Source organism: Amphiura filiformis, chromosome 2 (assembly GCF_039555335.1).
Source record: "Amphiura filiformis chromosome 2, Afil_fr2py, whole genome shotgun sequence".
NCBI classification, from domain to species: Eukaryota; Metazoa; Echinodermata; class Ophiuroidea; order Amphilepidida; family Amphiuridae; genus Amphiura; species Amphiura filiformis.
Window position 1 is genome coordinate 76,617,564 of NC_092629.1, and position 13,381 is coordinate 76,630,944.

General features: G+C 38.5%; 1 protein-coding gene across 1 annotated transcript in view; it reads right to left on the reverse strand.

The window, feature by feature from the left end:
• The window catches only part of LOC140146640 (probable tRNA N6-adenosine threonylcarbamoyltransferase), a 50,533-nt gene extending 38,607 nt beyond the window's left edge, over positions 1-11,926 (reverse strand). Inside the window, exons 1-2 of the mRNA XM_072168512.1 lie at positions 11,808-11,926; positions 2,405-2,519 (exon numbers count right to left, since the gene is read on the reverse strand). Of these exons, the coding sequence (XP_072024613.1) occupies positions 2,405-2,519 (115 nt within the window). The 5' untranslated portion in view covers positions 11,808-11,926. The remainder of the gene's footprint in view (positions 1-2,404; positions 2,520-11,807) is intronic.
• Positions 11,927-13,381: the final 1,455 nt, after the last annotated feature.

Genomic DNA, 13,381 nt, shown 5'->3' on the forward strand with positions numbered 1-13,381 from the left:
CCCCCACCAAAAAAATGAAAGAAACAATGAAAGGAAACCAAAACAAAATAGCAAAGAAAATACAAAATAGAAATAAAAGAAGATAAAACGAACAATCACACTAAAAAGAAAACCATGAATTAAAAAAGAATGAAGAATTAAAAGTAACAAAAAGTGCAAATGTCACTTGCAGGTCAATATTTTTCAAGTTCAAGACCAATTGCACATTAAAAGACACACATGCGCAATGTATAAGACAACTCAATTTTAACTGACATATTCAATGATTGGTATGCAAGTTCAGGGTTATTTCATGATTGTCATTATTTTGATTGGAATAAAAGAAAATATAGACGCTTCAAAAATGCTGTTTTCCGATTAAATAAACACTGATCATTATGAGCATGATAGATAATGAGCTTTATTATTAGGCCTATATGCAATCTCACATGGGCAAAGTTCATTAAAAACATGATTTGCGTTGTCTCTTCTGTGGGTATAATTATGTACACTGAAAGTGTGAAACCCTATTCATGGTAAAGGTGAATCGTTGCTCATCTCCCCATTGAAAACACACAGTATGCACGGTTGACCACAAAACATAAAGAAGAATAAGATGTACTTTTCTATTATATGGTAAATCGATGGATATGTGTGCTTGTCTATGTGTGTAAATCATTATGATTTACCATTTGACCATCCTAACCATGGTGTATTTAAAATGTTTAATGAACACAATTTCACACATTAGGCTGATTTTCTTAAATATTGGTCAAGTAATGTTTTTATTATCAACAATTTTTAAAACAATAAATGTGGGTATCCGGTGCGTATATCTCTCCCTTCCTATAACTCGCTCTCTCTCTCCCTCGCTCGATGCCCCCCCCAATTTACCATACAGTTAAAATTAAATTTTAATCCCTCCTCTTAATTTATTATATCATTATATACATATGCGCAATTAACATAGCACATAAACCATTAAGGCCTATATTTGTGTGTACAAAACGCTATATTAAATCTATGGTAACTGACCGCTATCCAAATATTCATTGATTTCCTCCATATTTTGTGAGATGATAGCAAATTATGTTTCTGACATGTGTACCAAATTGCATTAAGATCGGTGGTGTAACTGCAGAGTTATTGTCCAAAAACGAAAATCAGATGATTTTGCTAAGCAATTTTGTAGACAATCCCGGAAAAAATGTGTTCGAACACCCACTGTAATTCCCATGTTCTTCTTAGCATAGTGCGACGCTATATGAGTCACTGGAAACTAAGAATTATAATAGTGTTGTCTCAATGTTCATCTTAAGCATGCCCCCTCCCCTTTCCCCACCAAACAATGTTGGGAGAAGATATGGTAAAGATGAGCATATTGGGCATGACAACATTGTACAGGGGTAGAAGGGGGACCATTTCCAATAAGGCCTTAAAAGTGTTCGAACAAATATTTCTAAGATTGTAGATGATTATGTAGTTTTTAATGGTATTATTAACAAAGACCGTCCCACCACCAGATTTTCCTCTGATCCTTTGTTACTGGTAAATCAGCTTTCTAAAACTGAGTGCCACAAGATAGGCTTTTTTCAGAGTATGTTGCCCATTTGGAGCCGGCTCCCTAGTATTATCAGATCTACAAATTAGGTCAAGAAAAAAAAATTGTTTGCTTGCCCTCAATTGAATTTTAACAATTGGGTCGGTCGGTCGGGATTTCTTTTTTTTTTTTTTTTAATTACTAGCAAACTCTACTGTTTGTATTAACTAAGGCTCAAAATATGAAAAATTTGACAATTTTGGTGTCAAAATGAATCAACTAACATTACAAAACAACTAAAATGTTGAACACAAGCTCTAAAATACATTTTTTTACATCTTCAGAATGCAAAAATTTGAAAAAAAAAAAAAAAAAACTTTTTCAGGAATTTCCAAAAATAGGGTCGGTATTCTTTTGTACAGTAAATAGAAAAAACAACTTTTTTTCTGATTTCCAGAATTAGGGTCGGTCGGTTGAGGGCAAGCAAACATCTTTTTTTTTTTTGGCCTTATGTTGCTTCAAGTAACAAGTTTTGGAGTTTTACCAGTTCAAATTTAATGCAACTTGTGTTTGCACTTGGACCTTTTTTGTAATTGTCCAAATTGCAGGCAAGTGTAACTTACCTGCATTTTCCCCTTCTAATTTATTTTTCCCTTCCCTTCTTTTTTGGATTTGGTGGGGTGGTCTTAGAGGTGCTTGGCACATGTTCGCTCCAGCTATTCACTGGACGTTTTAAAACAAATTTTGTGTCTTTCATGATATTGTGTTATTTTTGATGTAACTTACGTGCAATATTATATTTTTTGTATTCTGTGCCAGTGATAAAGTGTAATAAATAAATAAATAAAATAAATACCAATTGATCTTATTGGCCTATAGGCTTACCTTGTCCTGGTGGAGTGATATAGGTGTGTCTTGGGTTAGATAACACCACTCCATCTCGTACTATACCTATACCAATCTTATTGGCACTTCCCTCAAATCCTATTACAGTTGGCATCTGATAAATGAATAAAATTTAATAAAAAAATATCATTCAATCAATCTGAAGTAGTTAAACCCTGAATAAAATCAAACCAATCAATCAATCAATTCTTTTCTTCAATAATTAAAGACAGATTTTATATATAAAGATACCATTATGGAAAAGATGGCCATGAGGCCAGAAATTGTCATTCCCTTTAAGATTTTGAAGAGTATAGAGTGTGTATGCAATAAACCAACCATTCATACCTATCACATGTTATATTGTATTATTATGCGAATTTTCCTGTGGTAACTTAGGGAACAAACCAAAAGATCGATGACGTCCTGTAAACGTACCTGGTTTCGTTTCTCAGCCGACCCCCTCCCTCCCTGCCAGAAACGTAACAAAGAAATGTTGAAAATTTTGACATAATAATAATAATGACACATTCTTCAGACCGATGACTCTGTTATGAGTGACGTTGTATTGCATGCCTCTATTCTGATAATCATTGGATGAAGGCATTGCATACTGTTAAAAATGATTCAATGAATTGTCTTGTCTAGCATCGAATTTGCTTGACAAGAGCTTCACTTTCAAGGCTAGAATAGAGGCTATGATTTTCTTTGGATGGGGGGGTCCCAAATATACGAGGGGTCTTATTGTTTGGGAAAGAAAAATACGGGGGTCATAAAACTTTTGATGACCAAAATGTAGGGAGTCGCAAGCGACGCAAGATGACCACAGATAGTGTGTTTATTTTATTTAAAAAGACTGAATACAATTTTAGCCTCTTCAGGAGGTAAGGTGTATCAGTGGGTGGTGGGGGAGGGGTCATAAAATTTTGTTGCCAAAATAGGGGATCACAATTATATTGATGCTGACTTTTTATAAATTTGGGAGCCCCCTTCCGCAGAAAATGATAGCCCCCTAATATACAAATGAACATACATGTATGAGTTACATTTTGTTTTATTTCTGTTTTCTGATGCAGATTCCAGCTTTGACAGAAGATGGAAACCTGGGACTGTCTTTTGGAATTTGCAGGAGAGCATTAAAAAGCTCTTCTAGAGCCTTCAAGAAGAGCTGTTTAGAACATTTACAATAAAATGTAAGGAGAGAATGATCAACTAAGGGAGCAATTGCTCTAGCTCTCCTCAAAAGGCAGTCCCTGGGAAACCACAGTGAGGGCCAACACAAAATGCAAAAATAAAGAAAAACTTATTTAAAAAGATAAAATTTGTGTTCAAGTGTCTTATTTTTTTTTTTTTAAATAATTGTCACTGAAAAACTCACGGTTTTGATACTCCCCACCCACTCGAGTACGGTCGCGTGTCTTGAGCTCGCCACCAAAAAAAGGTGGCGACGTTACAATTTGCCAAAGTCGACTCAAAACAAATGATGATATCTCTGTCAAGCAAGAAGTTATTGTCATGCTTGTGGTCTCATTTTATTGCTAAATAAAATGCACTTTCAACCCTGTAAAAAGAAATACTTGAACCTTTTTAATACTGACACTGTGCTTCATAGAATTCAGAATGGGCAGGGTGGCGGTGGTGGGGATGTGGTGGTGGGGATGTGGTACACACAAACTCTATGGGATTGGTATTTTTAGTGCGTAATCTGCTTCTGTAAAGGCTGTAAATTGGATTTGGACTCTATTTAGCATCTAAACGACTCACAGCCTTACAGCTAAACAATTCTACTAATTGTTTTTAATCATTTATGATTGGTTTAGTGTAGAAAATACAAACTTTTCCATACAAAACTACCCGTTGTCATATTAAACACTGTAGTAAGTAATGCAGATGTCTTCAAAATCTGAAAGTTACTGTAAAATTTTAATTACTTATCCTATCATAGTCAAAGTATAGATTTTCTGAAGGGAAATTTGACGGGGAATCTAAATATGGACATAATTTTTCTGTATGGGTTAGGGGGAAAATGTTTAGTTTCAAAATATGTTGAATTGTAAAAAAATCTAACATACTTGGGGACACCCTATATTCTGAGATTACAAAACAACTGTGATTTTGGTTTCTTCCGAAGTCAGTTGGCTCTCCATTTCCTCTAACCAAATGAATGTTGTTTACTTCCAGTTTATTACTGTAAGTCGGTAATAAGCAATGCATTGAGTGACCCATTTTTTATCAAAATCTTTTTTATTCCACCCTGTATAACTTGCAGGTCACCCTGTATAATGAGTTGAAATGTATATATTGGAATTGCTGTCTTCAGCTTTCCAAAAATGTACACTTTTGCTAGTTTAGGGTTGATGATTGTCGAGATAATCTAATTAGAAACCCGGTTGGTGTAAAAATTCATAATATTTGTCATGTAACGCTAAGGGTGGCGAGTTCAGGACACACGGCCGTACACCTTTGCACTGTGTTTGAGCAGGCACCCTTTAAAATGTTTAAAATTATTATTTGCACTAGCTTAATGCATTCACCCCCTCCCCCCAGCAAAATGTCTTTGAGCAGGCACCCTTTGGAGCACTGGCTGGCGCTAGACTGTCCCACTGTCTGGGTTCCATCTGTGGGTAAATAATTAAAGCTAAAACCACCTTCTCCTTCACTCCAAAGATTAAAACAACACACCACTAAGCTCTAATTATAAATGACAACAAAGTTATAGTGCTCCTAGTGTGTCGACGAAAACTCAATTAATCTACAGAGCAACTTGTTTATTTTTTTATAATAGCTCTCCTAAACCCAGACTGTTCCCCTTTGATAGTAAACTCCCTTCCAAATTATTATCAAGCTATGTAACATGACTGTGGCATCAATTATGATAGCCCCGCCTCACTGTCAATTCAAATATGGTAGGCACATAACATGCATGACCCAGTTCTATTGTCATTTTGCACGCGCGTTGGTTATGATCAATAGACTATTGTAGTAAAATGGTATTCTGTTCATTCAATTTAGTGGGGTGCGCCCATAAGCTGTTATTTTGGGTAGTAACCTTTGACCTTGATTGCACGTGAATTGGAGATGGCTGCCTGCACGAGTGTGTTTACAATGTGAAACTTGATTTGAAAACCGTTTTATACAAGGGAAAATCATATCAAATCAATAATAATGAGGTGACATTGAAATTGCAGAGGAATATTGTGATTGCAGAGCATGATTTGGGACGATTGACTGAGTGATTTTTGTGTGATTTTGTACAGTAAGCTTAAACATTGGAGATATTGAAAGTACTTTCATCATGTTCATATGGTGATGTCAAATGAACCAAGAAAAGAACAAGAACGTTGAATGATTATGTACATCTTGTGTGAAGTCTCAGTTACTTTTAGCCATCACCACCCTGGTCTTCTATCGACCCAAACTTACCCAGTCATCGCCGCTCGGCCCGCTCGGGATCAACGAACCCCGTTTTGCCAAACATGGTGGCAGCGGTGGGATTTTGTTGGTGTATGGATGATTCAGAGGAAGGAGCAGACAACGCTAGATGGTGTTTAAATGCCAAGACTGTGTTGAGTGTTATTAATAAACAGAAGTGACATGGTATAGATTTGTTAAATGCATGTATAGACATTTATTATGAGTATTGTAAGGAAGGAGGAAATTATGGCTCGCACCGATTTTTACAAGTCTGTGGAGTATGTAGCATGGTAGTTTGATGCATTATAGACATCTGCTGGAAGATTGTACAGAAAAAGGAATTATTCACTTTTGTCATTTTGTGTTTTTATGTGCAAGATCTACAACAGCTGGGTTCATTCTTTTGTTATGTATTCAAAATGTTTTTGGTACACATTTGCAAATTGTAATCATTTTTTAAAGCATTTCAAGTTTCCAGTCTTGCCTTAACTGGTTGGACTGGGGACTTGGATCTCCATGGTTGTCATCTGTCTTGCTTTAAGTAGTTGGATAGTTGCCTTCCAGGAGAAGGTTTTTTTTTGTAGACAATAAGTATTTCAAGTTTCCAGTCTTGCCTTAACTGGTTGGACTGGGGACTTGGATCTCCACGGTTGTCATCTGTCTTGCTTTAAGTAGTTGGATAGTTGCCTTCCAGGAGAAGGTTTTTTTTTTTAGATTTAGATATTTCAAGTTTCCAGTCTTGTCTTAACTGGTTGGGCTTGAGACTTGAAATTTTGTGGTTGTCCTCTGTCTTGCTTTTACTAGTTGGATGGTCGACTTCCAGGAAAAAAAATGTAGCTTTTCTGAGTGATCAATCGTGTACTTCATTTTTATCATGTGACATTATGTGCCAAATATTGCTGTTTAAAGACACATTCATTGTTGATACTGCACTGTAGACATGTAGGGGGCAGCTTATAGTTCATGGTAATGCAAATTGCTTTTCCCAAATTATTTTTTTTCTTGTTTTTGTTGTTTCTTGGTTTGGACGCGCTGGGTCAGCGCTTGGGCAAAGGAGGGGTTGTGTAGTAAAATGGTATTCTGTTCATTCAATTTAGTGGGGTGCGCCCATAAGCTGTTATTTTGGGTAGTAACCTTTGACCTTGATTGCACGTGAATTGGAGATGGTTGCCTGCACGAGTGTGTTTACAATGTGAAACTTGATTTGAAAACCGTTTTATACAAGGGAAAATCATATCAAATCAATAATAATGAGGTGACATTGAAATTGCAGAGGAATATTGTGATTGCAGAGCATGATTTGGGACGATTGACTGAGTGATTTTTGTGTGATTTTGTACAGTAAGCTTAAACATTGGAGATATTGAAAGTACTTTCATCATGTTCATATGGTGATGTCAAATGAACCAAGAAAAGAACAAGAACGTTGAATGATTATGTACATCTTGTGTGAAGTCTCAGTTACTTTTAGCCATCACCACCCTGGTCTTCTATCGACCCAAACTTAACCCGCCATCGCCGCTCGGCCCGCTCGGGATCAGCAACCCCGTTTTGCCAAACTATCAATGAAACCCTATTTCAAATATCACCTTGCTTGCTGAGATCTACATTGATTGGTCAGGCTAAGTAGCCGCTTACACAAACGGCAAGACAGTGAGATCACAAACGTGATATATAGAAAACTTGTCTGACCCAGGATCGTTAAAAGTGAACTCCCACAAAATGCTGGGAGCTGGAAGGCAACATGCCTACACATTGGGAGGGTTCATGTATCGGGTTTATATAATGTTGTATAATCTACATTATCAGTCGTTCTCCATGGACCCGAGGGAGGGTCTAGCTGGCGCATGCTCCCTATTCCAAAGATCATTGCGGAAACTCGAGGGCCAGTTCACTTGATCATCCGAATGGGTCACTCCTCCTGAAGTAAAATGAACCTTCCCTTCCCCCAGCTTAAGTTTGTCTTTGAGCAGGCACCCTTTGGAGCACTGGCTGGCGCATGCTCCCTATTCCAAAAATCACTGCGACGCATAGTCGGCGCAGAACGAGAATCTATCCCAGCATCCACAGCATGAGCCCATTCAATTATACGCAAACCATGCCCATTAAACATGTTCACTCATTGGCAAAAGTTGCCAAATTCGTACTACACGAAGTCCCCAGGCATCCATCCAATCTCATCAAACCAAACATTTTTATGTGCCAAAAACTACCTTTATTCACCGCATGCTCAATTTAACTCACCGCTCAACTTTTAGATATTTGGAGAGTAATTTCCGAAAAAATTAGATCTAAATCGCCACTTTCAAACCCACTAGAAAGTCACCAAAATTTGCCGCGAACATGTGCGAATCATCCGACCTCTTCCAGGTTATGATGAAGTTTTACCTTTTGACTTGACCTTGTAAGCTTCAGAAATGTTTCTAACTCGATCTAATTCCCCAAAAAGTTTTTTTCAAAAACATCGCCGTAAAATTAACTTCTGGTAATGAATTTCCAAGATGGCGCCGGGTGCGCGACTTCCCTATGCTGGGAGAGGTTGAATATTACGCATGCTCAGCCTCTCAGCAGGTAAGGAATGATCACATACCTAATTTGAAGTGTGACGTGACCACACTGGTAGGGATGTTCATAAAATTTTGAAGTTCAATATTTTTAGCTGAAAGTTCTTTCATTTGAAAGAGAATTAAATTACCTAAACAATAACGGGTCAATCATGTATTTAGTGCATATACTTTTGAAGTTAGAGACAAAAATAGTGTCATCAAATTGCCCAAAATTTTGTGTGTGAAATTGTGACAGCAGGCACATGTACAATGCACACTACTGTATGTGACCCTAGATGACCTCCTATTCTTTACTGTAAGAAAGCTGTTTTGGATGGTCTTGATTTACCCACAAATTGCTTTTGAGCTAAATCGAGCGTCGACTTGGTGGAACATGGATTGCACTATGTGATCACTTAGGTTTTGGTTGTCAAAATTAATTTAAATTATTATTTAATTAATTAAATTAAAGTGATTTTCTCCATTGAGCCCCACAGTAAAGCCATTTTTGGACTGTACATGCACATGCCACTTCCCTATGGACGAATAGCCCCACCTATAGTGTGTGATGTGAGCTAGCCTAACACTGGACATATACCTTACTTATACTTGTTTAGGGGTGCAGGTGCAAATTTCAGTCTCAGAAATACTTGTTTAGGGTGCTTTTTGAGAGTCCACGGACGCGCCTGATACCCCCTCTTGACACTATAGTGCCCCCCACCCCGGAATTTCACAAAGTTGAAAATTGGTGACGATTGAGTGAGCAGTTATTCTGTCGGTCCAACATCCGGGCTATCTCTAGTCTCGGGCCCAAACTGCATGCGACTCACGGTTTGTTATGAACGATAGAAACCGGCTGTGAAGGAGGCTACATAGCGATGTTGTTGGAGTGACATTCAATTCCGGAAAAAAAGCACTCGACCATGGAATATAATTTTAAGTTTGTCAGTACATGTATACACAGTAAATCCTGTAAGTTTCTTCCACTCTGTAGACTTAGAAACGGTTGTTTGATTCCATTGACTATTTGGGATCGAAATACACAACACCAATGACAGAAATCATCAACAAAAATCGAATCAAGCCTCAAGGACTAGTTTTCACTCGACCGTGAGTCGCATCATCAACCGGAAGTGACGTGACACGGACCGACAGAATAGTATACAAATATTTACTGCTCATGAGGTGAACTGGAGACCGTGAGCCTACTATTTCCCGAGACCGCCAGGTCGAGGGAAATAGTAGGCTCACGGTCTCCAGTTCACCGAGGGGACCAATAGATTCCACCAGATCCCGAATTTAGAGCAGTACAGTAAATATTTGTTTTATATATCCTTCATTAATATATTCTTTGTTCATTAATTGGTTAAACTATTAGAAAGGCCTTTATCGGACATAGGCCTAGGCATAAATGTAGGCTAAGCCCTAGCATAGTCAAGGCTAGGCTAGGCTTGCCGTGCTTTGTTTTGATTGAATACATGTAGGCCTACATGCACACAATTGAGTGGCTATAAAGCTTTATACCGTTGTAATGTTGTATTAACCTCTACAATACCGCCGGCAAACGAGTAACCATGTTCTCTGTTATTTCGCCGTCAATATTATGATATTGTTCCTGATGTAACTCAGATTATGTCATGAAACTGCCGTATTTTAGCTGCACTTCTGTGCTGCTGCTTGTGTGCTTCGCAAGACAACACATTACAAGCAAGGCATGGCTACACATAATACCCCAGAAGCGGTAGCGATATCCCGCGTATGTGGCGAGTTGCACCGACCACTAGGAACTGCGACGCGGCTATGAGGTCATGCGCTCAGGGAGTATAGCAAAAAATATATCCCGGGGAAATAGTAGGTATGCTAGGTGAATTCAAATTTGCCATCAAATTGCATCATTTTATATATCAAATTAAAGCCCTTGGGTAAACAAAGCCAAAACTGAAAACCTTTTTTTCATAGCACTTTCCGTAGCAAAGTTACATCTTGTCAAAGATTGACTTTCATCAAAAAGATTCAGCTAGCAAAATTCCCCCATATCGGGGGTGTTTCTAGATCTTAGTCCCATGGCGATAGCAGCTTTTTTTAATGGAACTGCTATCAAAATCCCTCTAAAATTCCATGTGCGACTTGATTATCACCATAAAAAATCATATATTTGGGTCAAGTGAAGTATAGAAAACATATTTATGTAGGTTTCCTTCACCAACCTATTCTCGAAAAAAATTCAAATTTCTATGTAAATATGCATTGTGTTGGGGCCCCGGTCTCGGCGAATTCGCTGACTAGTAAATGTGTTAACTAAGGTTTGCCTGGGTTACCTAGAAATAGTTCTTTGAGTCTGCTTTTTGACTGCTGCCTTTGTAAAATAGCAAAACTATTGAAATGCCCTGAGCCTACGGGTGTCTCCCTATCTTTTTCAGGCTTTACCTTTTTTTGTGTATGAAACTTTCATCAAATGCAAGGACTTTGGCGATGTAATTTTGCGTCGCCTTCGACTGACGAACGGACATTGACCCAGGAGAGTTTGTTGACTTGTTTACTTGCTGTATCTGCACAAGGCGCACATTCCTGATTGTTTGCGTATTTTCGGACTTTCATAAATGAAACCCAAATTATTCCTTTTGTTAATTAATTGACGCTAATTGCATATTAATTGTCCCATTACTTCTCTTCCTCGTCATTGTGGATGCGTCTGCATTTGTGGTATGCATTATGCAGCGGAAGGTAGACGATTTCTGCAATGGGGACGGAGAGATGCGGCGACTATGTCGACGCACTTTTAAGTCGCCCTTTTACGTCGCCGCTCCCTGATTGGTTGGTGCTGTTGCTGGGTCGACTGGCATGCGAGAGGAGCGTGCCATGAGCGTGCGTGTGGGCCAGTCATCCGATGCACCTTCACTTATGATTTGGAGCTTGTTGAGTTAACACGTGCATTTGTTTCTGTGCAAAGACGGCTTGACCATTTGTTTAGAGACATGACTTTCAATATAAGCGGCAGTCTCTGTATGGTTAGGATTCGTGTTTTATTAATAAATCGTGTTATTTTGTGATTGTACTTCCATTGTCGTTTTGCTCCATGTTTTCCGTTCTCTGAGTTATTTGTCAGGAAATCACGCATCATCCATATCACACCCTGAGTAAATCATTACACTATTTTTGGTCACATGATACTCGTTTAACCAATTAATGAACACGAATATATTAATGAAGGATAAAATAACTATCATGTCGTCGTGGATAGTAGACACAAGACAGATTTCTCGATCAAGTCAGTGACAGGAGTGAGGTAAAATTCAGTGTATGAATGATGGGCCCCCTGGGATGGGCCTATCCAATATGCCTGGGGTGGGTGGGCTATGGGCCTAGCTATAACGGCCAACTTCGGCTTACGTTACGGCTTAATTGACGTAAAGTCAAATGAAATCAATTATTTTTATACTTACTTTTCAAAACGATCAGGTTGTTTTGAATTTAATTTTGAACTATTTGCATAAAAACTAGATGAATGTTAAGGTAAAATCTGACGATTTTTGAGATTGCCTGCCGAAGAAGCCTATACACAGCGCGTATTCCAATATACGCCCTCTGGACTTTTGGGGGCACACCACTAAATAATCGTCCCATTGAAATACACGGTAAAACACAAGAAAGGAAACTCGGTGTTTCCTCCCTCAGTAACAAAGTTGAGAAATTCTCGTATGGATTTTCTGTATAAAGTCTGAAATTTAATAAAAAATGTAGTTTTCTGTAACCATTTCAGTCAAACTTTTGAGCTGCGGGCACCTGAAAAGCGCCCTCACGAATTGCAGCCGACAATTGCGCCTCCTTACCAGTTCCGGCCGGTGGCCCTGATATTATTCCGACAGCCTGTCACTAATTCCCAATTGATGCAAAACATTTTTGAACAGATTTTTAATCTTGAGGTCCCATACTATTGTTTTCATAAAAATAAGCAAGATTCACAATAAATTTAGTACCCGTGAGATGCTGGAATATTTCGCTCAGGCGCTATTTTTAACCAGGACTATAATACAGGGTTACACAAAATGCGGAAGTATTTAGTGTAGTGCCCCCTTATTTTTTTATTTTATTCTTTTTTTTTTAGGGACTGTTCATAATTAAAGCTAGAATGGCCGGTATTTAAAATGCCCAGGGGCACTCACTAAGGGGCTGTGCAATAATTATGAGCCGGGGGTAAAATTGGGGAAGCAATTTTAGGCCAGCCGAGGGGGGGGGCACCAAAGTTTCTGCTCACATTGCAATATATATCTAGACCATTAAGGTTTGCAAAGTGGGATCCCAAAAATTTGGCATGTGTAAAGGGGGGCAAAGATTTTTAGCAGGCTGATAGGGGGGGGGGGGCAAGCGAATTTTGGTGGGTCGTTTGGAAATTTTACCACCTGGGGAGCTCATAATTATTGCACAGCCCCTAAAAATGGGTGACGGGGATGTGCGGCCACATTGACCCCCATTTTTCAACACCGTCTCACCCAATGACCTTATTTAATACTGAAATCCCTCTCACCATGATGACTCCCTTTTTTGTTTTCCTGTCACCAAAAGACCCCATTTTTTTCAACTTTCTTTCAATTTTTGGAAATTTCTGATAATCTCTCACTGAATGACCCTATTTTTTTCATAATTTGTCTTCAAAAATTTTCTAAACTTTTTCAAATTTTGATGAATTTTGGAATTTTTTTGTCAACTTTTATAGGGACCTATCTTGACCCAAAATTTTTCCAATCTCACTGAATGACCCCCTTTTTTGGCAAGATTTTCCCCAGTCTCACAGAAAGACCTCTCTTTTTTTGGGCCTTCTCTGAAAGCCCCCTTTTTCGGTGTCTAGGCTCTCATCAAAGACCCCTAGTTTCGTTCGAACTGCTGTCCGCTCGGCATCCCCATCACTTCCAAAGTCAAATACCCCTCCCCCTGGGTAGAATGTTGAGCTTTATAAAGACCTTTCGGGTATGTTCCCCGGAAAGCAATTGGGGCTGGGGTGGTTTAGGGGTTAAAATTT